This window comes from Epinephelus moara, chromosome 4 (genome assembly GCF_006386435.1).
Source record: "Epinephelus moara isolate mb chromosome 4, YSFRI_EMoa_1.0, whole genome shotgun sequence".
NCBI classification, from domain to species: domain Eukaryota; kingdom Metazoa; phylum Chordata; class Actinopteri; order Perciformes; family Serranidae; genus Epinephelus; species Epinephelus moara.
Window position 1 is genome coordinate 14,711,915 of NC_065509.1, and position 25,833 is coordinate 14,737,747.

At 43.0% G+C, this 25,833-nt stretch overlaps 1 protein-coding gene across 1 annotated transcript in view; it reads right to left on the reverse strand.

Annotated features, from left to right (window-relative positions):
* The window catches only part of tenm2a (teneurin transmembrane protein 2a), a 235,680-nt gene that overhangs the window by 173,454 nt on the left and 36,393 nt on the right, over window positions 1–25,833 (reverse strand). The window contains exon 2 of the mRNA XM_050042757.1: window positions 4,301–4,673. Coding sequence (XP_049898714.1) covers window positions 4,301–4,526 — 226 coding nt within the window. The 5' untranslated portion in view covers window positions 4,527–4,673. The remainder of the gene's footprint in view (window positions 1–4,300; window positions 4,674–25,833) is intronic.

The following is a 25,833-nucleotide window of genomic DNA, read 5'->3' on the forward strand; positions in this document are numbered from 1 at the left end:
AGGGAGAAAGAGTAGATGTGCTACCAGCCCCTTTTTAACCATTATGTGGGAAATTGTGTTAAACAAGTGATTAGTATTAGTAATGTGTCTGGAGGCGGATTTTAAGGTTTGTCACATTACATGTGACAATTGAAAACTGTGTCAATGTCATCTAAATTTGCCACCATTTTTTATTTTTTTTGACTCAATGTGGATATATATGGGAAGATGATGCCCCCTTCCTTAACCCCGCCTTCTGAGCTGTGATTGGTCAGTTGTTACTGTAAATGAGGGAAATCGCGGTCAGTTGGGAACTAGGGATGGGCATCAATTTGCGATTATCGATGATTGATTGTTAAGGATTTTGATCGATCACAAATAATTTTGCTCGATAGTCGCCGAGCCGCCGTGCCTTCGAGACCCCCCGCCGGACCTATGCCAGACCTATGAAGCTCAAAACTGGGGCAGCTGCGCTCTCTTGCGCCGACAGTCTGCACCCTTTTGTTTTCTCTCTTTTGAAATACTCGCTTATCAATTAATCGATAATTGATCGTTAATTTTTTTGATGATCGAATAATGAATTTTGATCGTTTGCCTATCCCTAGTGGGCACACCACCAGAATTATTTGAATCTCTGAAAAGATCTGAGTTATGGATGGTGATTCAGGGTTGTTGGACACATTTAACTCAGTTGACCAACTTGAGAACTTTAACCCTCAACTGTACATAAATCTGAGGTAAAATTTTGTAGTGCTAGGTCTGTCTCTTGTCTCATTAAGAAAATAAAGCACAGAAGACATAAAAGGATTTAACTCTATTTTCCTGAAACTGGACATGCAAAGGCAAACCATGGATACAATTTGGCCCTCAAAGTCAAAACTGTTGGAAAGGGTGGAAAAGGTTGGATGTAGGAGGACTACATTATCAGCATGTAGACTTGAGGCAGACCTAAATAAGGGGTCATTAACATCAGCTCTGCCTCACTTCCTTTTAAAGCTAAAGACCATTTCCTAATGGACTGAAAGGTAAGTCCACAGAATATATTTCTGGCCCGGTAGGCAAAGACTAGCAAAACACAAATATACCGCATCCCAAAAAGACTCCAAACACACTCCAAATGTGGTTCCAAAGGGAGATGATGTTCCTTTTTAAGTTGAATTTACGCTTCAGGAAACACTGAAATTCCACTGAAGCTTTTCGTGCATAATGATGTGCAGTAAGTAAGTTATTTTAGAAGGCAATGATATCTTTGGGAGTACAACTACAGTACGCTGCAGCAGAACTACTGTGCATATTCAGAAATATAGTGAGAAAAACAATAATTTCTTTAAGACACGTTTGAAAAAGGGAAATATAATGTTCCTATAGACTTTTTGGATTACTGAAGGAAAGTGTTCATGTTAGAGTGTTGTCCAAGACTCACATCCTAAAATTGTTGAATTGACTCAGGACACATTGTGAGGACATCTGGTATACTCCTAATAATTTGCGCTGCATAACTCAATGTAAATCATCTTTTGGAATTACCAAACCAGCCCAAAAACACTGACTTGCAAAACTGTGCATTGCGCCTGTATTTGTGCCTAAGATGTGTTTGCATGTGCGAGATAATGAAGCCTTGGCAACAAAAACAGTGAAAATCATAAAGATAAATGTCACTGGCGTATGAACTTTTCTGTAGGCGAGTCAATAAGCTACTCAATATTAAACTCAGCAACAGTTGGTGTGAGTTTATGTGCCTGTGTGAGTACACATGCTCACTGGGTGCCCCAATCCCACCTGTGCATGACTCACTCCTCTTTGTCTCTCACATGAATCTAATGACAGCCGTGAGGGAGAGTCAATGTGCATTAACACATCACAGACCTGTAAATTGTTTGAGCTGCACGTAACCACTAAAGCAAAAATTACATTCTGAGAATAGCTCCAGATGACCTCAAAACTTCTCGACGAGAAGCAGAAACGCCACGATGGCTCACCCAACCAAAGAAACAACATCATTATAATTTAATCAAAGTTAATCATATTTTCTGGTGTGGCCCCATCCGCACATGAATTACTAATATCGCAGGTCAGTTCAGATATCAAACCTCCCCTTCAAACAATTTGTTGGATATTCAATAAAACAACAAGGACATTATCAGAACTCGGTCTCCCCTATGTCCAATTTTTTGGAGTTACTGTTGAAGAAAAGAAAGTTTCTGTCTCCCCTCACCATCTTGCCTGTAAACTACAAGCTGTTCAAAAGAAGAACACATTGTTGCAATCCCTCACTCTCTCTCGAGTACTAGTTACAAAAATATCTGGGTGAAAGATGAAGAAAACTCTATTCATCTGCTGCTTCTCTCCCTCCGTCGTTCTCACTCTAACTCCTTTTCTTTCTCCCTCCTCCTCCTCCTCCTCCTCCTCCTCCCGCGGTGTCACAGTCCATATGGTGCTGCAACACTGTTGGTCTCCTGTGGCCACACTTCCCACGATGCATCTGTGGCTCTGGGATTTTCGAGGGAGCTGATAGGCTGAGAGGACTGTGGTATCGACCAGCTATTGCCTGGTGTGAGGTCAGCTCGGTGCAGCAGTGGAGTGTGTCCGGACGGCACACACCACTGACTTCCAGTCTTTCGTGCGTCCCGCCAATCAATCCTCCGTCTTCTATGGTTACCTTTGACTTCGCAGTATGAAATACTCTCTTCTGTTGCATTTCTTCCTTCTTCTTTTTGGGAAAATGTATTCAACATTTTCTTCTGTCAGACTGATCAATTTCATTTACTTATTATCGATGCACAGTCAGTCATAAAACCTTAACAGAAGTCTTACCTTTCAAGCTATATTGATATATATAATACCCTCTGACATATACATGTGTTTATTTTTACTGTTATCCTTATCTCTTCGGCATTAATGTGTCGTATTGCCCTGGGCTCTCTTCCTCTCCTGTCTGTGTCCATGCAGAGAAAACAGAGCTTAGCACAGATCAATCCCATTGAGTCTGACTCCTTTCACTAGCCAGGGATCAATACTGCCTGTTTCATGTCCCTGTGCAATATACACACGTGCACACAAACACACGTATGCACAGACGCACACACACATAGTTTAAAGACATGCCTATGAGAGCAGGCCCACCCCTTTAGAGATGACCTATCGGCCTATCGGCTAACTTGCTCACCAGGGGATACAGAAGTTCATTATGACAGGCTTCCCAGTGCTAAAGGTCTGTTTTGGTCCTGTGCTGCAAAGTGCAGCATTTACACCGCCGTGATTACATTAACAGCTTGCCACAGAGGCCTCACAAGAAACACAAAGTGGCTAAAAGTAGTGTACAGCTTGTATACCTTTACATGCGCAACCATGAGACTGTTGAATGTGATGTTTAAGTGCTCGTGCAAGAATCACTCCACAGGACTGGAAGGGCTCTAAAATTGTTTAGCTACACTTGGCTCAACCATACGTGCTGGACAGGAAAATGACTCGCCTACTGGAGATAACAGAGATAATTGGTAAACTGGCAAAGGACACTGCTATATGCTTGGGTTTGTAGTTTTGCTATTTAGCTGCATTTAGCATCCTATATTGTGTGCTGTATCTGGAGGGAGATTTAATACCCTGGAGCCGTATGATGTCTCATAACTCCACTTTTGGTGAAGCCTGCAAATGCATGTCTTCTATGCGTAATAATAACAATATGACGTTTTGAGCAAATAAACTTTTTGGTAAATGTGTTTATTAGCTGTCTTGCTCAGAGTGGGATGGAAAGACTGATACCACTCTCATGTCAGTAAGGTAAGCTAATGATAGCTGCTAGCTTAGCACAAAAACAGGAAGCAAGGGGAAGCAACTAGCCTGGCTCAGTCCAAAGATTACAAAACAATGCACATATGAGCACCTCTTTTGCTCTTTAATCAACGTATTATGTTGCGTTTGTTTAATACAGAATACAGAAAGTATAAAAACACGAATTCTGCACAAAGTACCCCCAAAAACCACAACTTTATTTTAAAACATTGGGTTTTCTTGTATTCTAGCTATTCTTGGCAAGAACAAGAATAGCTTTTTAATGCTAAGCTAAGCTAACTTGTTGCTGGCTGTACTGACATAGTTGGCATGCAGACACGAGAGTGGTATCAATATTCTAATCTCACTCTTAACAAGAAAGAAAGAAGAGAAATAAAGGTATTTCCCAAAATGTTATACTACTCCTTTAAAGTCATGAAACTGACTTGATTGTCCGTGTTGTGTCTCGAGTCCAGCACCGTATGGATCAAGCCCCAAAACTACAGTGAAATAAGGTATTTGAAGGGAATGCTTTGCTCCACAAACTCACCTTGCCTGGAGTACTCATCAGCCTCGTGGTGAACCAGGTCAGTCACACAGCCCCCATAGTGCAGCCTCTGCTCGTGGTCGAAGGCCTTGAGCGTCTCGCTGGAGCTGTAGGACTTCTGGGTAGGCACACGGCACTCATCGGCATCCAGGGAGGAGGTGTTGTACTGAGGGTCTTTGGGGCAGCGACCCCTGGTCAGGGAGCGGTGTCTACGGTCCTTCAGATCCATGCTGAGGTTGGGGAGGACAGGTAGGGATGCAGGGAGAAGAGATGGATGTGAAGGAACAGGAGGAGGAGGAAGAGGAGAAGGTGGTGGGGGGGAAGATGGAGGGGCCTCCTAGCGGGCCTCCGTAATGTCAATCTCCACTTCAGTCACCTGGAAAACAGAGACAGAGAGAGGGAAAGATGGAGAGAGTGGAAAAGAAAGCGAAAGGTTGGTATAAAATTAATGGATGCACTGCTGTGACTCACTCTTGCTTTGCACTCCCCGGAGAATCTACAGGGAAAGTTAGGTAAGAGGGAGCGCTGCGAATGGACATTTGAGCAACCAGGCAAATATACAACACATTGGAGTATTGATGCGGGATAAGTAAGGCTATTGTGGGGAGAAACAGAGCTGCCAGCGCCGGAGTCCACAGAGATAGTCAGCCATCGACCGGGGCTGATGTAAAATGGTCAGCCAGCATTTAAATCTATGACATAAAAAGAGAGAGTGACTCAAACATGGTCCAGTCATCTTAAACCGATGTCAGCGACACAAGGAGGGGAGACAATGATGGCAAAAAAAGCAGAGAATGGAGACACTGGAAAGATGGACAGATTGATGGGAAGAGAGGCGCAGATTATCTTGGCTGGAAAAAAGGTAAAGGGTGAGGAAGAAAGAAAAGCAGCCGGATGCAACAGGAAGGATAGAAGAAGAGGAGAAATGACTTGAGGGCATTGCTAGTCTCTCCCTCATTATCAGAGTGAGAATGAATCCCGCTCCCTTAGAGGCTGTAAGGGATAATCAAACACAGCCAGACGCAGATACACACACACATACACACACAACATCACAAACACCCAGAAACAAAACACACTCAAATGCACATATACAGTATGGAGGTACATGCGCTGAGATAACAGTGTTAGCCAGCACTGACTCAGCTTGTAACACTACTTGTAACACAACTAAACATGTGCATGAAGACATCACCCTCACTGTGCTTGCACCTCATCTGTCCATTGCTATAGCATCACAATGAGCCCACATTTAATCCTTTCAAATCTTATACTTGTGGATGCAGATTATACATGATTATGATGCTAATACAGCATGATACTAGTGCAGCGGCCTTGAGCAATGCATTACATTAGCAGCTAAAGATCAAAGTACAACAATACAACAACCAGCAGTAATTGACAGGAACGCTTCCAGCAGCTGCTTGTATGGGATATTTATGGTAATAAATAGGTCATCTATGTTTCTATTGCTTCGGGCCGAGGGAAGTCTGGTCCACCCACTGCATTACACCGTAGCATTGCATTTTCATCAAAATATCTCTCCTATCTGGACTATACGTATTGATACCAGAGCGGGCGTTTCTAAAGAATAGGCATCATTTGATTCAGAATATGTGATGTAACTAATTGCATGCTGGGACGGAGGAAGAATGAGACGGGAGAAAAAAGAGAGCGAAGGAACCAAAATGTGAGTCAATCTATTCAACGAGGGCTCATTTTAAAATGCTTAGAAGGTAGTATTGAAAAGTGCCCTGCTATGTCCATTGATTAACAGTAGGTATTAAGTCTCATAAAGAGCTCATTATGCTCCGGCATCCATCACACAGGCTATTAGGAGTTCAACCTTAATGTGTTTGTACCTTGAATGGAGGGCGAGGAAATGGAGAGGGCTACTGGCTCGGGAAATTTGGGGACATTCTGACTGGCATTATGCAAATGATGGGTCTTTGTCAGTGTGCGCGACTGAGTGTCTGCACTGTACGTCTGCTGAGTGCATATGATAGAAGTTATGGTGATGATTATGTTAAGGAATAGTTCACAGTTTTGGGGAAATACTCTTATTCCTTTTCTTGTAAAAGTTAGATGAGAAGTTTGATACCACTCTTTATTAAACAGAGAGTGGAGGAGGCTATCACTTTATCTTAGCATAAAGACCCAAAGCACGGGGAAACAGCTAGGCTGCCAACCTGATCGGGTTATCTGTGGTCAGAAGCCTCATAGATATGGGTCAGCAGGGGCCTGCTACACCTACTGGTAGGTTCAGAATGCCATTATCAGCCCTTTTAATAGGCGTTACCTGTTTGTTAGGTTTCAATTTTGCTTCACTTAGGTGTAGGCACCAAAACAATGCGGTTAGGTTTAGAAAAAGATCATGGTTGTGTGTAAATATTGGTTTCACATGGGACTTGATCCTGATCTCGTAAGTGAAAGCCCTGTGGTTGATTAATCAACTCTCTCACAGCTACCTACTTTCATGTACATGGAAGAAAGTCTCAGGACAGTCCTTTGCAGCAGAAATTTCCATTTCACAGCTTGATAATGGCCTTCTCAGCTCATCAGTAGGTTGAGAACCCATATCCATAATCGCCACTGACAATGGCCATTTAATGGCTTGATAACAGTCAAATCAACTGATTTGTGTTGCTCCTTTCAAAGATAAAAGAAAAAGAGTCTACTGAGACCTTAAAAAAATCCCAAATTAATATATTACATCTTGTTTGATTAATCCCTGTGCAAACTAAAAAATATATATATACATTTTTTTAAAAATTGGTTTCCAGGGAAGGTAAGTGCTGTAACTTTTTCTTTACAAACAACACTTTATTCATACGCCTACTTAAGTGCAGTGTCTCCACCTGTAGCACTGACTGACCGACAGCATCTATGTTACAAAAATCCAAGACGTGAAAATGTCTGGCTATTAAGCTATCGAGATTACTTACTTACTTAAAAGTATGCTGTGGGCCCCACCTCACTTAGTTAAGGATTATACATTTTCAAAGCAGTGAAATATAGTTGTTTATTTGATGTCTGTTTTTAGTGACCTTCAACAAACACAATTTCTCATAAGGAGAGCAATGAAGGGACAAACCGAGTTCACAGCTGAGCTGACAGCCTAAAAGTAAATGCTAACAATATAACTATTCTGACAGACAATTTGTAAAGGTCATGATTGTTTCTAATAACTAATAACTTCAAATGGCAACTGCTGTAGTAGACGGTCATTCACCTTCGAATGCAGATAGTAATCCCTTATTCAACGATAATCACCTTATAGCCAGCAGGCCAAATCTGGCCCACGATAGGGTGCCGAGTAGCCCACAGGACATTTTCTAGTTCACACTGAAAGCAAATGAATTCACACTGGATTTTTTTTTTACACTTTGAATGTAAATAAGGTGCCAGAGTGCATAAAAAACATAAAAAATAGAGCTTGTTAAAAAAAAGTACCAGGGGAGGATCTCCCAGACCCTCCAACAGAGTTCCAGGCTAATTATTTATAAGTCAAATATTAATGTTTGTTTATTGACTGGCCCCTGGCCTCCTGTCATTTTGCAAAAGTGGCCCCCAGGCAAAGCAAATTGAGTATCCCTGCCCTAATCCTAGTAAACAGATATCTATATATGTATGCAGTATCTTTAGGCAACGGTACAAGATTTTGGCATCGGAAGCATTCTGGTTTCTGGTCAGTTTGTAGTGTGAGCAGTATTGACCAATCGCGTTTGAGCTGCAAGTGAAAAGTCCATGTAGAGAGCAAAAGAAGTGGAACGCACTAGTAGAAATGCAATCTTGGACCCACTGTCTATCCTGTAACGACAATTAGTCTTTTTATTAGCTTTTTCTGACTTTCTGACCTGTTTATGAAGATTATCTGAAATGAACAGCGAACGGCAAAGGAAGTCTTGGCCCCAATATCTGCTGGCTTCACCGGAAGCCCTGAAATATTGGTCGGTGTCCCGAGAGGTTTATCATAGTCAGACCAACAGAGGATGGATTCCAAGTTTGCTAAACCCCAGGAAAACTTTTCAGGAAGACAAAAAAGAAATGCTAAATGAGAGGTTGCACTGTGGTACAGAAGCCAGTGGAACAACAACGAGCTTGAAGGTGATGTCAGGACTCTGGCTCTCTATTTGCTAAAAAATAGTTACAGTGCTTAACCCTGAAACCCTCTAGTCTTTATGCTAAGCTAGGCTAATTGCCTCCCGGCCCCAGCTCTGCATTTAATGCACAGACGGGAGAGTGGTATCGATCTTCTCATCTAACCCTAGTGAAAGGGAAAAAGCAAATTCCCAAAAACTATTGCTTTAAAGCAGTGCCGAACTTTGCGAGACAGACTATATGGGCGGGGTTACAGATTTAGGAATAAAAGTGTCAATATAATGTCCCTCATGTGTAGTAAAATGATTCACAATAACCAGGTGTGTGCGTGGCACCACAGTAAAAGGACTTGAAAAATAGTTTATAGGTGAAGTTTTAGTTGAGTAGCAGGAGAAAGGACACAGAATGAGAGATAGATGGAGAAAGTGGAGAAAGCCGAGGGGGTCAATCACAAGATCTGGAACGCATATCAATCACATTCCACCCACGCGGGTATTTTCCTCAAGGTTGCCGAAGCACACACCGTCATACACACTCACAGCAAACTTTTTTTTGTTAATTACTCCAGTGACAGCAGTCTAACCCCCCCTGATTATCACACTGAGACAGATTATCTCATTTATCAGAAGTAAAATGGCTTAATGGAGTTCTGACTGGTCTCATACCATGAAATCACGAGATCAGGCACACAGATACATGCATATTCATATACAAACACTCAGACAGGCAAAACTTTGCAAACACCCTCATGAGCCTGCAAGTCGCTGTGCCCCTTTGACAGTCGACAAAGGGTGGTTAGACGAAGGAGAAAAGAGACATGTGTGCGACCGTGAAGTGACCATGAAATCCAGCCAGAATGAGAAATGTAATTGGAAGACGACAGGGAGGGTGGAGAATTCATTTTCGAAATTACAGAGGTGAAGTTTGGTACAGATAATGGCCTTTTCTCTGCAAATAAGAGCTCCGGAGGAAAAATATGGAAAATGACACAATGTAAATCCACTGTAACTAGAAATCAAACCCAGTTAATAAGAAGCTAATGACATCAATGGATTAGTGAGCATCAAACAAGATGGATTCCCACTGAACCCGGTCAACCTCTGAAAGAATAGAGTCCCAATATCAAAGAAAAGAAGGCAGCAATATGAACTGTGTTAACATGGTTTTTTAAATACAGATGCAGCTATTTTAAGAAACTGTTTTTTTTTAAAACTCATCTAATGTGTTACCACATGCTTCAAGAGTGTTTCTTACACATGGAAAATGAGCATCTTGTTTTCTTAACCTGTCAAAAACAAAACATATTTGACACACTCTGTCACAACAAGTTTTATACAGAAAATTGTATGCTGCTTTTTGCCTAAAAAATGCTTGTCAAATTCTATTTGAGGTGCCTAATTCAGTCCTCAATTTAACAAAAAAAAACTTGAAAGTAGAAAACACATTGTCAAACCAACAGGCCCCTCTGTGAAAAAAAGGGCCAGCAGTGGGTCAGCAATGTTTCAGCAGTAGGTGCATTAGTGCATTTATGGCTTGAAATTGCCTCAGGTATTATGTGTTTTGTTGCATCATGCCTCAAATGTGCCCGAAGAAAGCACTGCAGAGACAGGCAGCTCTGGGAACATGCTGATCGCAATCGACCCGGCTCGGCTGCGCGTATTATTTCACTGCATTTGTAATGGTTACATGTACATTGGCTGGCTACCCAAAGACAATTAGCTGCAAAGATTCCATCCAGCCATCTCATTTATCAAACAAATAAGCACGGAGGCGGTGTGTGAGTGCTGGTATAGATGCAGTTTAGGGCCATCACACTGTGGGAGGCTTCCTGTCCAGATGACTCCTACTGCAGCTAACTAGGAGGAGGCTCAACAAGGGCATGTTTACTCTGTATAAGCTACAAACTATCCTGACATTTATTGACATTTATTAACATACATAGTATATTCTTACACTCTGGACAAAACTATACATCAGAGCTTGCACAGTTTCTTGCTTATTTTTCCTCAGGAACTAACAATCATTACTCAATAATCTGCAGGTTATCTACTCAAATAATCCTTTAATAAATAATAAAACATCATAAAACATTTAATTAAACATAGGTAGAGATTTCAGGGGGGAGCAGCAGGGGATAGGAGTATTTGTCACCCCATGATAGTAGCAGAAGGCTTTTATTTTGACACAGTTAAAGACTTTACACCATAATTTGATGCAGAAAAGACACAATTTGGTGCAAATAAATCAGCATAATGCAAGACTTTAAGTGTCTGATGCTCAACATTTTCTGGTGGAGGACCTCCAAACCAAAATATGTATGTCCTGTTTCTTAAAGCTGACATCTTCAAATGTCTTGTTTTGCCCGACTGGCAGTCCAAACCCCAAAAACTTTCAGCTTTTGATCAAGTAAGACAAAGAAAAGCAGTGAATCTTCAAAATCGAGAAGCTGGAACTGTTTTAGCTGAGGAAAAAAAAAAGAAAAAAACACAATACACAAAGGACTAATCAATAAAAAAATAGTTGCCAAGTATCTTTCTTTCATTCGACTAATTGATTGTTTTATCTATGTTCATAGCATGACTCACTGTATAAATCTAAACCCATATGTGCAACATGCGACTCCTTGGGAACTTGATGAATGTGAACACAACTACATTTAGCACATAGATATAGATACAGCCATTTCTATCTGATCTTATCTTATGGTTGGATTAGAAGAGCCTGTAAAGCAGTCATTATCTGGCTCATTTAATTCAATTGTAACCAAACCAAAAGCAACAATCAGCCAACGAGACTGGTGGCTAAAAGCCTGATAAAACACAGCATGGAGCCTTTCCATCAGAAAATTCATCCACTCTTTCCAACACTCTGTCAACAGGAGACGAAGTTCTTCATTTGGTGTCTTTTTCTTTCCTCTCTCTCTCTCTCTTTTCTTTTTTTTTTTTTTAAATTTGAAAGGGAATTTGAATAGCAAAAGACGGCCTATTGAAAACACAAGGCCACGTTATCACAAAAGACAAAATTGTGGCTATAAAGCATTTTGCTCTCAATTTTCTGCTGTTTTTGTGCTGCTGCTCAAATTAAGTTGTTTACACAGTTTGTTCACAAAGACAAAGGGAGGAAGACTCGGAGTGACTGAGAGAAACAAAAAGAGGAGACGGGGAGAGAGCCGAGTACAGAGAGGTTGCGTGAGAATAAAGAGGAAAAACAAATCGTCGTATGAAACTTGTGCTCAATTACACGCCGCACCCCCCCCCCCCCCCCCAAAAAAACCCCACCCTGCTTGTATCTTGATTTCAGGAAGAGCGTCCTACTCAAGGTCCAAATATTATACGTACAGTTCATCAAAGCATCCAATTACATGTTTAGATTTCCCTTAAGAGCAGCTTATATTTGACATCATATCTTTGAGTGTAAATCCTTATTATCCTTACGATTAATTAGTTCTTTTCACCAGTAAAATCTTCTCTTGCTGTGCATACTGAATCTATGTAATTACTTTTAACACTGTATAGTCATTAATAGCTTTTTGGACAAATATCCCATTATGTACAATTTCACTGTATGGATAACACATTTCAGCTGTAAAGATGTGTGTGTAGAGAAAACTGTCAAGGGAGTGGCTCAGCATCCTGATTACTTCCTGTGTGGAGATCGAAGTGTGTATGTGTGTTGTACTCACACGTATTGGCATATATAAATATTCCTGTATGTATCCACATTTATAAACACACCATGACCTCTATCATTCTTTTTCTAACACACACACACACACACACACACACACACAAGCCTGCCTTGTATGAGCTTTGGACCGGGCCCTGACTGAGAGGCTCCTCACCACGCAGAGTCATTAATCATGTCTTCGATCTCGGGTGGCATTGAAAGTGCACGCACGCAAAGACACACAAAAAATTAAACGCACACATACACACACACACACACACACAAGGCAAAAGGGATGGCTGGGGCTGCTTGCATGGCTCAGGTTCAACTGGAAACTGCGGTCCGTTTTGGATCCAAGATGATCTGTGAGCCAACAGCTGAGGGGCGTGCAGGACAGGAAACATTTCATCACTCTCTCTCCCACACACCTCGCCTCATTACCTCAAACACCTCTTTTAGCCAAATAGGAAAAAATCACTTGCTTATTAAGTGTGATCGGTCGTGGTATTCACTTGCTGTGTCACTATTTGTATTTGCATGAGTATCCGTTGCCATGTTTCTCTGTCATTGACATTGCCATGATATTGATGCACTGAGGCCATTTTTGTACGTTCGGCTTTCATAATAACCCGTCGCCACAAGAATACACAAGTAAAGTTGCCCGCTGCTGTCCAATTCACATTATAATTTTCATGATGTCAGTGTGTGATTATTGTGCGTCTTCTGCATTTAAATGTCCCACGGCTTGGAACCCTGCGATGTCGTGCAGCAAGTGCTCGTATCTCCGATTTTGGAGCCCCTCATTAGCAAGCGAGCACACAATAAGTCAGTGGTAGACTTTACAAATTAGGCCACCTTTCATCCGCACCGCCACACAACAATAAGGTCACTTACAAAAATAAAACAAGATATATTCTCTGTAATTGAACCTAGTTCTATCAGATTTCAAGCCTCTGCAAGTTGATTTTCATACCGTGCTGAAATAGGACAGAAACGACCAACATATTTAGCAGACGGTATTACTGAATGTGCTGGAACTGTTGAGCAGATGTGATTTTTTTTCTTAGTGGATTAATAGTTTTCCTCTTCTGAGTTAATACTGAATACTTGTTCTGTGCATTCTTTGCTGAGCATGAATGAGAACGAGGGGACGTCCCCTGTGATCAGCCAGCCTGAATGCAGTAATTATGAAGTATTGTTGAGGTCGTACAAGAGTGCCGGATAAAAGTTTCATATCCCAAGGTCTGCATATGTGACTCAGAGTTGTGGTCCCTGCAGGGAATGAGATGAAAGTTGCCACACTGATCAGGAACTGTGAAGAGAGACCTCACCCACCTTCCCTTTCCCCCTCTACATTTCTTCTCCTCTCATCCCGTCATTTGTCAGGATGGAAATGAAGGGAAGAGTGTGTGTGTGTGTGTGGGGAGGGGGGGGGGGCAATCCACCCCTCTCTCTTCCTTGCTCTCGGTGCCTGTGTAATCTCCACACTGGGCTGCAGAGTGCCACAGAGCCTCTGTTTATTAGACTAATCCTTAAATCCACATTCTGCAGGCCTCGCAAACGCCTCGCAAAGCTCTAATCTGACTCAAAACAAAGGGATTAGAGACGACAAGGTCCCTCTCTCTGTCTCTCCATGTCTGCCAGAGTGGGCTCGGGGTGACGCACACATGTGCACAGAAACACACTAGCACTGTTGCATGTTCTTAGCCGTCACACCCATATTTGCTAAAGACCGACTGGGTGCATGCAGACCCATCGCATGCGCACACATGCTTCCTGTGAACGCGAGCTGGCTGTGACAAGACGAGGCAGTTAGAGCCAAGGTGCAAACAAACTGGGTAATTACACATAGCTCAAAAACTCAAGGGAGAAATGACGGACAAGATGAGAATGAGCTGTGGGAATGAGACATGGCGACAGCGGGGAGGATATAGCTAGAATAACTAAACAATTCTGGCTTATATTATAAACTCACACTGTTGTAAAAAAACAACAGAGGAATGGAGTTTTTTTTACGCAGTAGCAAGGGATGCCAGGAGTCCACTTTTGGGGCTACAGGCCTGCTACAGTATAAACACAAAATAAAGCACAAACAAATCAATATTTGCCCAGTATTTATCTGCATTAAAGGGCATTCACATCCACTCCGTAACAACATGAGAATATGCTCCAAATTTACAGCTCAGTTGAGTCTCTCCACAACACCCTGGGCTCATTTTAGACAGATGCCACAGCTGTGAGGGGCATACTAGAAACTTCTTTTCACTTTCTCCCTCTGTGTTCTTCACACAATTTGAATCACAATTTCATTCTGCTTCTTCTCAATAAGGAAAATGAATAATGCAAGAAAAAAAAATCATCGCCAAGATTGCCTTCGCTCAGTTGTTAATGCTAATTTTACACTGCAATCTTTAAGTAACAGTGAGTCTGTTTAGCAAATGTAGCATGCAATAATGTTGACAAGTGGGCTCAGTTTATTTTCTGGCTCCTTTCACACACTTACTAGGTTTACTGGGTTGTCACTTCACGAGAAAGCTTTGTGCTCTCTTTTTTGTCTGATACAAAAAATGTAGAACAAGTAAAAACAGTGCCAGTGTGGGCTTTTTAAAATTGATGGAAACATGTTGAATCATATTTGCCGGCACTTTTGCACGTTGTAGCCTGTGTGACATCTACTTATAGCCTGATAGACACTTAAAAATGGCCACACAGATATTTATCTCATTCTAGTGCACGTTAGTATAAATCTTCTGCAGCAGGGATCGTTGCCACAGCTTCTGCTCCACAATCTGCCATTGTTTGATCATCAGCTGATAAGGATCCAACCAAACACCTGCCAGCAGAACTTAATTTAAGCAGGTTTCCCTGCCCTTATTGCTACGAGTATGCAGCATGCCCACGAGGCCAAACACATCCTCTGAAATCTCTTTGATTCACCCGTGTTATTTCGACGATTGAGGAGAAGCAGCGTACGCCTATTTTATGATTGTAGTTGAGTTCATGCAGTTTGGTGACCTCAACAAATTTGTAGCATAGCTCAAGTCAACTTCGATCATTTTTCTTTTAATGGAATACAAATGTCGAGTCGAGCTTCTCAGCAGCTTGTCAAGGTGAAATCCTACCAGATACCGGGGTTTGAAAGCTAGCATCATGACACACCTTTACTGGGGAAAATAGTGTACATGAAGATGATATTTTATTCAAAAGGAGAAGTATTTTCTCTTCACTTTGTCTGCAACAATATAAGAAAGCTAGATGTTCAAAATGCAGTGAATGAACTCATTGTATGTGAGAGGGGAGCGAGAAGAACACGACGATAGTGTGACAGCGTGGTATCATATTCTAAGGTTGCGGAGTACATCCATGCAGAGCTGCGCATCTGACAAGAGTGTTAGCGCAGGTGAAGGTCATGTGCGATATAGAAACGCATGGCAGTATACAGATGGATAATGTCAGGAGAGGGGTCACAGAGCCATACTACCTGTTCTTTTATTCAGTGAGGGAATTCCTGCTCTTCCTCATGCTGGTGTGTGCGTGTGCTACGATGTGCGCGTGAGAGTGTGTGGGCTCTTTCACCTATGCCCTAGGAACTAGCTGCAGCACATAGAGTCAGGGCAAACTTTGCCGCGGTACTGCCAGTGAGTTATTAAAACAATCGAGTGCTGACAAGCCCTGCATTCTGTCGCCGAGGGAGAGGGCTAGGGCTTAATAACTCAGTGTCACGCCTTGACATTCTTACCATCTGTCTGGGTAAAATATTCAAATGTGCAATAAATGTCACTGGGGACAGACGGTGACACTGTCTAATTAACACTATGACAGAGGTGACACACTGAGGGCTTTGGCTGGCTTTTACTGTACAACATGCATCGCCTGTGTGCGCCTGTCTGTGCATGTGCACGCCATAACTCCATGCAGGGGTAAAATGCTGTGGGACACTGTAGCAGTTTTCACTACCATTCTGTCTCTTTAAAGGAAAGTCAGCTGTTGTTTAACTAAACAGAAAAGAGTAGCACTAACACACACATTAAAAAGTGTAAATGACAGCAGCTATAGGGCTGTGCAAGCCTGGAGCAGTGAATAAATGCCAGAGAAGAGTCATTTCCGCAGGCTGAAATGTCAAATAGGGGGAAAGCGGGGAGGAGACCAGATTGCCAGCCATGCACGGGCGTCTCACATCAACCCAGGTAGATACATGTAGATCAAAAACAAGCTGCAGTGAGTCATTCCGTTACTTTGCCAGAACTAGTGCAGGATGCTTTTATTCCTCCATGTGGAGCGACGACCTCCAGAGATGGAGAGTGTAAACTTGCACATGATGACATGTTAAGCTGATTGAAAGCTGAGTGGATTTTAAGTAAGCAGGCCTGAAACATATAAGCTGACTGAATAACTAAACGTGTCCTCTATTTGTGGCTTCTTCTTTTTTTTTTTCAAAGATACAGAGCCCGACCTTAAAGATAGCATTTAACCATGAAGCCTGCATGGGATTTATGTGTGAGCAAAGTATAAAAATAGCAGGCCCAAAGCACTTAAAAGTTTGTGTAGTAAAAGGATAAACCTAGGTATTTAAACACCATGGCAACATGTAGTAAAAAGGGATGTCTCCGGGATGAAGTGCTTTTGTGTCTGCGTGTATGAGCTTTGGATATGAAGAAAAAAATCCTGTTTAGCAGGAAGGCAAGAACATGCAAGTAACAAACATTAATGGCACAAGCAACAAGACATCAAAAAGAGACTAGACCCATGCTTTGAGCTAAATGCTAATATTAGCAAGCTAACATGCTCACAATGCACTCATGTTGTCATGCTGATGTTTAAAAGCTAATACATGCAAGTTTATTGTCTTACTTTGGCATTTATTTTTTTTGTAAATCATACATTTTTATCAAATTGGACGAATTGTAGTCTGAGTGGGCGGAAGTTTGCTGCAGAGATCAGCCTCTCATTGGGCGGAACGAGCCACCCGCTTAAGTCCCGCCCTACCACCTCCGGTTGTGTAGCAGTTTTCAACCGTTTTCAACACGTCCTTTACTAACTTTTGCGGTGTTTGATCTTGCGGGGATATAGCCATTTTTCTGCCATGGTTCGCGTCCTGTAGGTGATATTTGTGGGCGTGTTACACCAAAACCTGTTTCCCCCCGGCAATATTTTTGCAAGCGCACCGTTGCTGTGGCACCGCCCAGAGCGATTGTGATTGGTTGAAAGAAGTACAAGCAGCCGGGCGTTTTTTTCTCCAATCTCAAAGTGAGAGTTGGCGCAGCCAGACCTTTCTTTTCTTGAGAAAGGTCTGGTGAGCGAGACTAGACGAACTGAATTTTTAGTCTGGCGACCTGCTCAAGGTGTACCCGGCCTCTTGCCCTAATTGAAGCTGGGATAGGCTCCACCCCCCTCAGGGACCCTTAACAGGATAAGCGGTTATGCATAATGAATGAATGAATTGAGTTTTTGACCTGATGTTGGCGCCAGATGAAAAGTTGGGGGATGACCAAAGTTATTCCAGTGTATCGGAGTGGAGTTTGCATGTTCTCTCCGTGTCAGCATGGGCTTTCTTGGGTACTCCGGCTTCCTCCCACAGTCCAAAGACATGCAGGTTAACTGGTGACTCTAAACTGGCTGTAGGTGTGAATGTGAGTGTGAATGGTTGTCTGTCTCTATGTGTTAGCCCCTTTATAGTTAGCCCTAACTATAAAGCTTATAGTTAGGGCTGGCTAAGGCTTGCCTTGGACCAGCCCCTAGTTAGGCTGACATAGGCCTAGTCTGCCGGGGGACCTCCTATAATACACCGAGCACCTTCTCTCCTTCTCTCTCTCTCCTTTGCTAACATTCATGCCCTGTTACTGCATTTCGCTAACTCGGCTCCAGCATTGCAAAGCATGCAAGTTTGATAAAGTGACTGATGCACTGCATTTCATTAGCAATCAACGATTGTGAACCTATTTATGTGTTAACTTTGATAGTTTTGTATCACTATCAATGATTCTGGTATATCTGCATTCACTATCATTTCACAATTACATCGATACCTGTGCTTCAAACCATATTTAAGCAAGCTCACATTTAGTATAGCATACCCTCGAACATGTGGGCTGGCTGCTGCTGTACAAGGCAGTCAGGGCACTACTTCATTTTTCAGCTAGAGAAGATGAGCTTAGTAGTGATAGAACATTTTTATACTGTAATCCTCTACAAAAGGGTACAGAGGCACTCTTCATAATATTTCATCCACCCTCCAATTTGTACATTACAACTTAATAAGCAAAAAAGCGTTATCACTGTATGTTTTAATATCTGAGATAACATAGAAAATACACCTGGGTATAAAACGTACACTTTTACCTGCCAGAATGTGTTTTTAACTTTGAGCACCTAACAAATACCTGGCTCTCCCACTCTCTGTGTTTCTCTCTCAGTCTGTGCTGCTCTCACTTCCCTCTCTCAGTATCCTGTGAGAGGCTGTTGTATGAAGCACCTTTAATGGGTTTGTGAGGGATATATCGGACTTCAGTAGGAGATTTGACACACCGTGTGCGCGTATGTGTGTGTGTGCGCTTTTTGGATTGTCATGTAGGGTCCTGTATTACGGCGCTTTCCCACTTGTGTTACTGTGTGCACTCACACTCCAAAGCCATTAGATTCTATATGAAATCCTGAAGCTGAGAACTTTGAAGCTGAGAGCGGCGCAATTGACAGGCTGGTATCCTGCAGAGCGCGTCTCTCTACTCTTGATCTCTGGTACAGTACCAATCTCGACTGCGGCTACAGTTGCACTTTCACATACACATTTTGACTCTGTTACTTTATCTGTTCTCTCCAGCCCACACGTGGGCGCCTCTGTCTTTGGATGCATGCATGGTACCCATATTTCAGAGCTACCACAAGATAAGTGCTTGCCTGCTTGGGTCTACATTGTCTGTGCCCGCTGTACTGTGAACGCTTCTAATGCCATCGACTCGTCGTCTTGGAGTGGTGTTTGTGCCTTCGGGGGCCAATAGAAGACAGCTATGGCCGCTCCAGCACCAATGACATAGCTGACTGGTCCCATTTAGCATGCTAGATTTAGCTTCATTAGAGAGGATGTGGCTGGGAAGGCACACAGAAGAAAAGAAATGAGGGGTAAGAGGGGGAGACGAGAGAACGACAGCTAGGCTTTTGCGGGGGCCACTTTGCTGTAGAGCTGGACAAAAAGCCAAAGCCATCTCATAAAAATACTTCATAAACCAGCCATATCCATAATGGCTGCCCAATAGAGAGAAATGGATTAATGCAGCAGTTGGAGTTACACACTGGGTTAGAATGTGACACACGGAGCTACCAGCAAGAGGCTTTACATAGGTTTCCATGCGCTATCTTTGGGGTAGAGTGAGTCATAAGGTTGCAAAATAACATGCGTGAAAATGCATTTCCTGAAAACCAATTATGAAGACTTTAAAAACTATTCATGCCAAAATAATTATCTCTAATTTCATATCCAGTCTTCCAAAAAGGAAAAAAAAAAAAAACTGTCACCAAAAATAAGGACACCAGCAATCTCCCCTGTGGGGTGAGATATATTTAGATGTATTACACAATCTCTCATGCAACAAGTGTTGCGGCGGGTGATCCTTTACAACTGCGTCTTAATTCGAGAAATGTCCCACTTTGGCATGACAGAAACAAATGAGCTATCACATCCAATTGGCAGATTTGTTTCACTTTGTGTTATGAAAAGTAAGTCGGTAAAATTGGAAATAAGAATAAATGACTTGTCAAGATGGATTCTGTTTGCAGTGATGAGACAGGGTTGTGGTTATTTGAGAGGTTGTCGAGGATAAGGCCTGTGGCTGGGTTAATGTCTGGCAATCTGAGGCTACCCCAAGGTCATACACCAGTAAAGGCACATGTTACCCTTTAACATTGTGCCTGATCTGTGTGCATGCTTTAAACACACACCCAACTGCACTCACAAAGACAAAGTCACACACACAGAGTGCTTGAGTGAAGCATGCAAATGCAACAAGCCTAGAGATGTGTGTGTGTGTGTGTGCCTCAGTGTGCGGTCTCATGGAGCACATATATCCTCCAGCAACTGAAGCACACCAGGCAGGTCATTGAAAGGCACCCTGCAACAAATGGTGTGAGGTCATCACACTTAGCCCTGGTCTTGCTCTGGGTCAATGTCACAATAACTGCCGGTGATAAAGGGGTTTCCATGGTAACCGGGAGATGTTTTCAGCAAATCAGAGAAGGAGAAAGGAGTCCTCTAGGTGTGCATGTCTCACAGCACCCAGACCCTCGGTGATTTATCCCTCACAGCTCCTGTACCACACTAAACCATTAGGACACAGTGATAAGAGATAAACATGGTCGAGAACAGAATTGTTGGGGGAGATAGGAGAAAACACAGCCCGCTCAGGGCCATGTGAAATCATGCCGGGAGGTGATTCTTTTTTTGTTTTGTCAGAATGGCTTGACTGCAGCGTCCAACATCATAATTTTGAGCTGTTAATAAAAGCTTCCTCTTCCAGTGAAACCACACTTGCATTCACCGATTTTGTGGCGGCCATTGTGATTGCAATAGACGTTAAAATATGCAAAGGCAGTGGGTAAAGTTGCCTTTTTTGTCCTACGCCTACACTGGCACTTTAGAGAGCCCTGTTTATGAAAAATGTTCTGTAGGCTGCCACTAAAGCAAGGCCAAAACGATGCTATAAAATATAACCCTGTAGGAGTGGATGAAATGTTTGAAATCAACAGTATCAGAGGACAGTTTTAAGATCCACCTGAGATCTGAAGACACTTTTAAGAACCACCATGAGTTCCTTGCTCTGATTAGCTGTAGAGATTGATTACAGCTCCGTAGGGGACTCGTGTAACCACAGAACCCTTGCAGAACAGTCCAATTCCTTTAAGAAACAGCAGCAGTAGTAGTAGTGGTAGTTGTTGTATCAGATGTGGCATGGAGTGGTCAAAATAATAGTGGTTGTATTTTGGTGGCAGCAGCCGCACCAGTCTTGTATAGTGCTATATTGATGAAGATTGGAGTGGAGTGCTCTCCCTCCTCCTCCACACACAGGCCTATATTGGATTTCACGCTGGCTGCCCATTCACCAGACACTGCAGCGCATTCCTAACCAAGGGCCTGGAGGCAATACGGCTGCTTTATTTGTTTATAATGTTTAGGCTTCCCGCAAATGGCTTGCGCTGCAGTCCCGATAACTATGCATAGTTACATTTAGGCAATCGACTGGGCTCGTTTCGACATGAGCGCCGCAGCTCAATTCATTTGGAATGGACTAAAAATCCAATAGAGTTGTCTAAGTGGGAGGAGGAAAACGGAGAGGAGGAGAGAACCATGGATGTAGGGAAATGGGGGAAGAAAGAGCAAAGGGCGTGTGTTGCTGATGCTGTAATTTAAAAAGGATAACCTGCGCTGATGTGTGTCTGAACAGAACGCCGTCCGCTGAAAGATACACAAAGAGCATGTTCAGTTTCTCCCATCTTCTCCCTCACTCAAATATGAATGGCAGATAAAATATAGATGCCTTCCCACTGCTCTTGGTCACTGAACAGCCCTCTTCAAGCTGCCCCCCCCCCCCCCCCCCCACACATCTCTGAGTGTATCCGTGCAGACCTCCGACACATCTCTGTGTATCCCTCTGGCTACAACAGCACCCATAAAATCCATAAAGAGCCAACTGCCAACTCTCACAACTTCAGTTCCATTAAGAGATATGACTACATCCGAGACAAATTCCCTGGGAACACTTGCCGGAGTGAAACTCTAATTTACTGAACTGATGACAGACGATGACACCCCGGTGACAACGCAGGAGAAATTAAGTTAGCGGTGTTGCAGTAGGTTGTCTCAGAGATGACACACAAATGACGGCGTCTGGTAAGTGAACTGGTGTGAGTCATGTCACTACGTGTGTGTATGTGTGCCACTAGCCTGAATCATTGTTGCTGGTGTGTGTGTGTGTGTGTGTGTGAATCTCCTATCCTCTTCACTAGCCTACTCCTTGTCCTCTGCCAGCTGCTCAGCTTCTCACTCCATTTGCTCCAGACTTCATACACATCTGCCCACAAAATCCATCCATCTCTCTCTCTCTCTCTCTCACTCTCTCACTCTCTCACTCACACACACACACACACACACACACACACACACACACACACACACACACACACACACACACACCATCCCTGCAGTCATAAAACTCCACATAAACCACTGGCCAAACCAAAGCAGTGCGTTCAGCGTGCTGCGTCACGTAGCTCCTAAACACTTATCACTGGCTTGTGACATCAGCAAACTGAACAACAGTGGCCCGCGCTAACCAAGGTCGGCGGAAAAAAACCAACTACCTTTTCTCCCTAATTACTTTTACCTTTTCTCCAGCGAGCTCACTCCACATTCTCTCTGTGTGTGAAATGGAACGTCCTTGCAAACTTTAGGCGATGTCTCAGAAATTCCTTTTCTACGTGGTTGTAGCAAATAAAAAATCTGAAGCCTCCCAAAGGCTCCTGTGAAGTGAAGGATGAAAGCCAGTGAGCGGGAGAGTGGGTAGAAAGCTGGAGTGAGGGGTTTGATGCAGTCTCCTGAGTGAGGGGAAGGGGGAGAGAGAAAGAGAGAGAGGGAGAGAAAATGCAAGGGGAAAAAGTGTCCTCTGAAAAAAATAATAGCTCATTGATGCAACCATTTCCCCTTAACCTCAAACGGCAAGCTTCTGAGCTAAAAGGGGCAGAAAGCAGGGAGTTTTTCTTGAAAAAGAAAAGGAGGAAAAAGGCATTCGTCCTCTGCCTTTTCTCCTCCTCCGCCCCTCCTTCTCCCCCTTTTCTTTAGGCTCTTTGAGCAGGGAGCGGGAGCATCTCTCAGAGAAATGACAGTTCTTATACAGGAATTTGGTTCTGTAATTAACCTGCTCATTTGCTAATTTGACTGTAATCAAGCCTCTCATCTTTCCCAGCGGGGTGCCAGAGCTCTTTGAGCAGACAAGGCAGGAGACAGTAGCAGTGAGCTCGGTGATGAGTTGCATCAAGAGCCTACTCTCCTTTACTTCACCTTCCTGAAAAGGAAAAAAAAAAAACTGCGTGCTCACAGGAATGAGCAAACAAGTTCAGGTAAAATGCATAGCAGAGGAAGACACATATGGTGTAGTGTTAAAAAAAAAAAAAAATTGGCCAGTGAAGGACGAGGCTTTCCTCAGGGCTGCTCATGTCTGCTGTGGCTCTGCTGTGTGTCTCAGCCCCCGCAGCCTCTGTTAGACGCACACACACACATTGGAAGAAAAAAGGGAAACACATAGGCATAGGTATTCTCCATTCACTACCATTCAGACCCAACTATCCAGCTGACATTTACATCTGTCAAGACCAAACGTGTGTCCTTTTCTTCCCCCTGAATGATCAGAATCCAGTATATCTCTTTTGATTCCCCTCTTTATTATGCTCTTTTACTCTCGCTCTTTTGCTGAGTCTGTGTCTATCTCTTCTCTCGCTCCACATTCAAACACGGCGACAGACTCTCTACACAGAGCAGGGGACTCTATCGGTTGCCAATGGCAACAAAAGCGTGGGGGTAATGGCATCAGACCGGCTATTAGTTTTGATGTGAACTTCATAGTTAACAATTACGAGAGCACGAGAGAGGGACCGAGCCACCGGAGCAACATTTACATGCTGCCTGTTAATCCATTAATGGGACTGATTGAGCCGCACTCAGAACGCAACACTTCAGCTGGAGTAACCTGATCAGCCTCAAGTCGAGCTCGGATCCTGATTGGGCGCTGGCCCGCCTGCTTAAGCCCACTGAAAATCTGTTCATTGGATGAACGCTAGTGTAATAGCTCCAAGTAATTGTCGATTGCATCAGACAGATCAGATGCATTAATTTCATGTATAAAAAAGATTCTCAGCTATAAAGAGAATAACATACATCGGCACTGAACTTTCAAAGGCCTGATTGTATCGCTCTAATTAAAAATTTGGGGTGATATTTTAATGTATTATTGTGATCTACAGTGAAACGGTATACAATGTTCGATTAAGTGTGACATGCTGATTTGATTAAGAAAAGCAGTTTTATCCAATTAGGTGCTCATATGCTGGCTCTAAGAACCAACACGTATACACTACTTGTGAATTCATTTAAATATAATGCTTTGATCAAATTATATAATTCTTTGGTGGTTTGTTTAATTGGCACGAGTGTAGTCAGAAGGAGAGAGTCGGAGGGAGACAGGCAGACAAGGAAGAAGTTATTTAAGAACAGAGAGGGTCTGACTCAGAAATGGGCTGCCTAACGGTCGGTTTCAAGAGAGAAAATATCTCTTTGACGCATCGAGTGTGACTGAAGAAGTTCTCCTCATCCCAGCCTTTCCTCTGTCATTCTCTTTATGTCTAATAGTTTTTATATATAATTCATAAGCCAACTGCTTCCCCAACTCAATCTCAGTTGCCTCTTTCCTCCTTCCTATCATCTTCTTCTCCTTTTTTCCTTCTTCCTTCTTTTTTTTTCATTCCAGGGCTGATCTATGGTTATTCCTGCTCTCCAGATGACACCACAGCAGGTGCTGTGATTGGAGGGATCAGCTTGTCTCAGTCAAATCAGACGCTTGGAGAGGTGTCCAGGAACGGCAATAATCCCTTAATGAGACTAGCACACTGACATACTTGTACCATGCACACACTTAAAAAAGGTGCCACACAGACACATACACACGTGAAGCACAACACGTGCCACCGACACAATTATCAGGGTTCGGTAGACGGGTGCCAGGCTACTGTAACAAAGAAACAGCGTTTACCAAAGGACACAAAAGAACCAGCCCTAAAAGGACACAAGGTAAGGATGCAGCCTGTGGACTAATGATTGGTGCATTCTGCCGTGTTGTGTGAGGCATCTGCATGCAGTTGCCATCTCGACACAAAATGGGAACGGCACAAAAGTAAAGTGGTCGGTTGGCATGACGACAGCGCCGAGCCAAAGTCTAAAGAGCTACTGGGCCCAATTATGAATGTTTGGTCAAATGTGCATGTAAGCACACACCCACATATGTGCACACACACACACAAACACACACACACACAGACCTGACATGCACATAACATTCCGCGCAGATGCATGAAGTCATAAAGGTGAGCAAAAGATGTGTCTCTCCCAAAATAACCCCTCTTTTTAAAATCTCACAGGTACGCCCTAAGCATCCCTCCCAGTCCCACAATGCATCTCACCTGACGACCACCATCTGGCGCTCCATACCGAAAATGACCCGTAGAAGCACCCTTACCTGGCATTGACCTCTGCTAAAAAGTTTTCCATCAGTGTATTTATGCGTTTTTTTTCCTTCTCTAATAAATGCAAAAAGCTGTCTCAGTGAAATGAAGGTTGCTGCCTCCAACAAAAAAAGGATGGGAAAAAAAAGATAGAAACGAAAACTTGGGCTACTTTTAGTTCACTTAAATCTTCAGTAGTTTCCAGCAGAAGTTGCTTGTGGGGCCCCTGGCTTCACTGTTCTCTTTCTGCTTTCTTTACACTATACAGAGACATAACTCGCCTACTCTTCAAAAGGCTGAGCCGCATCAGGGCCGCATAAAAAATTCCCTGATGAAGCAAGAACCAAATGAGCTGCGTGTTGCAGTGGAGAAGAAGTCAATAAAAGTGGATGGATTTTCAACCAGGGAACAATTATGTGTTTTTGTAGTGGGATGATGTTTACCTCAGTATTCTGTACAGTTTGTATGAGTATCTTTTCGTATAGATACCAATATGGTTTTATCGACAAAGG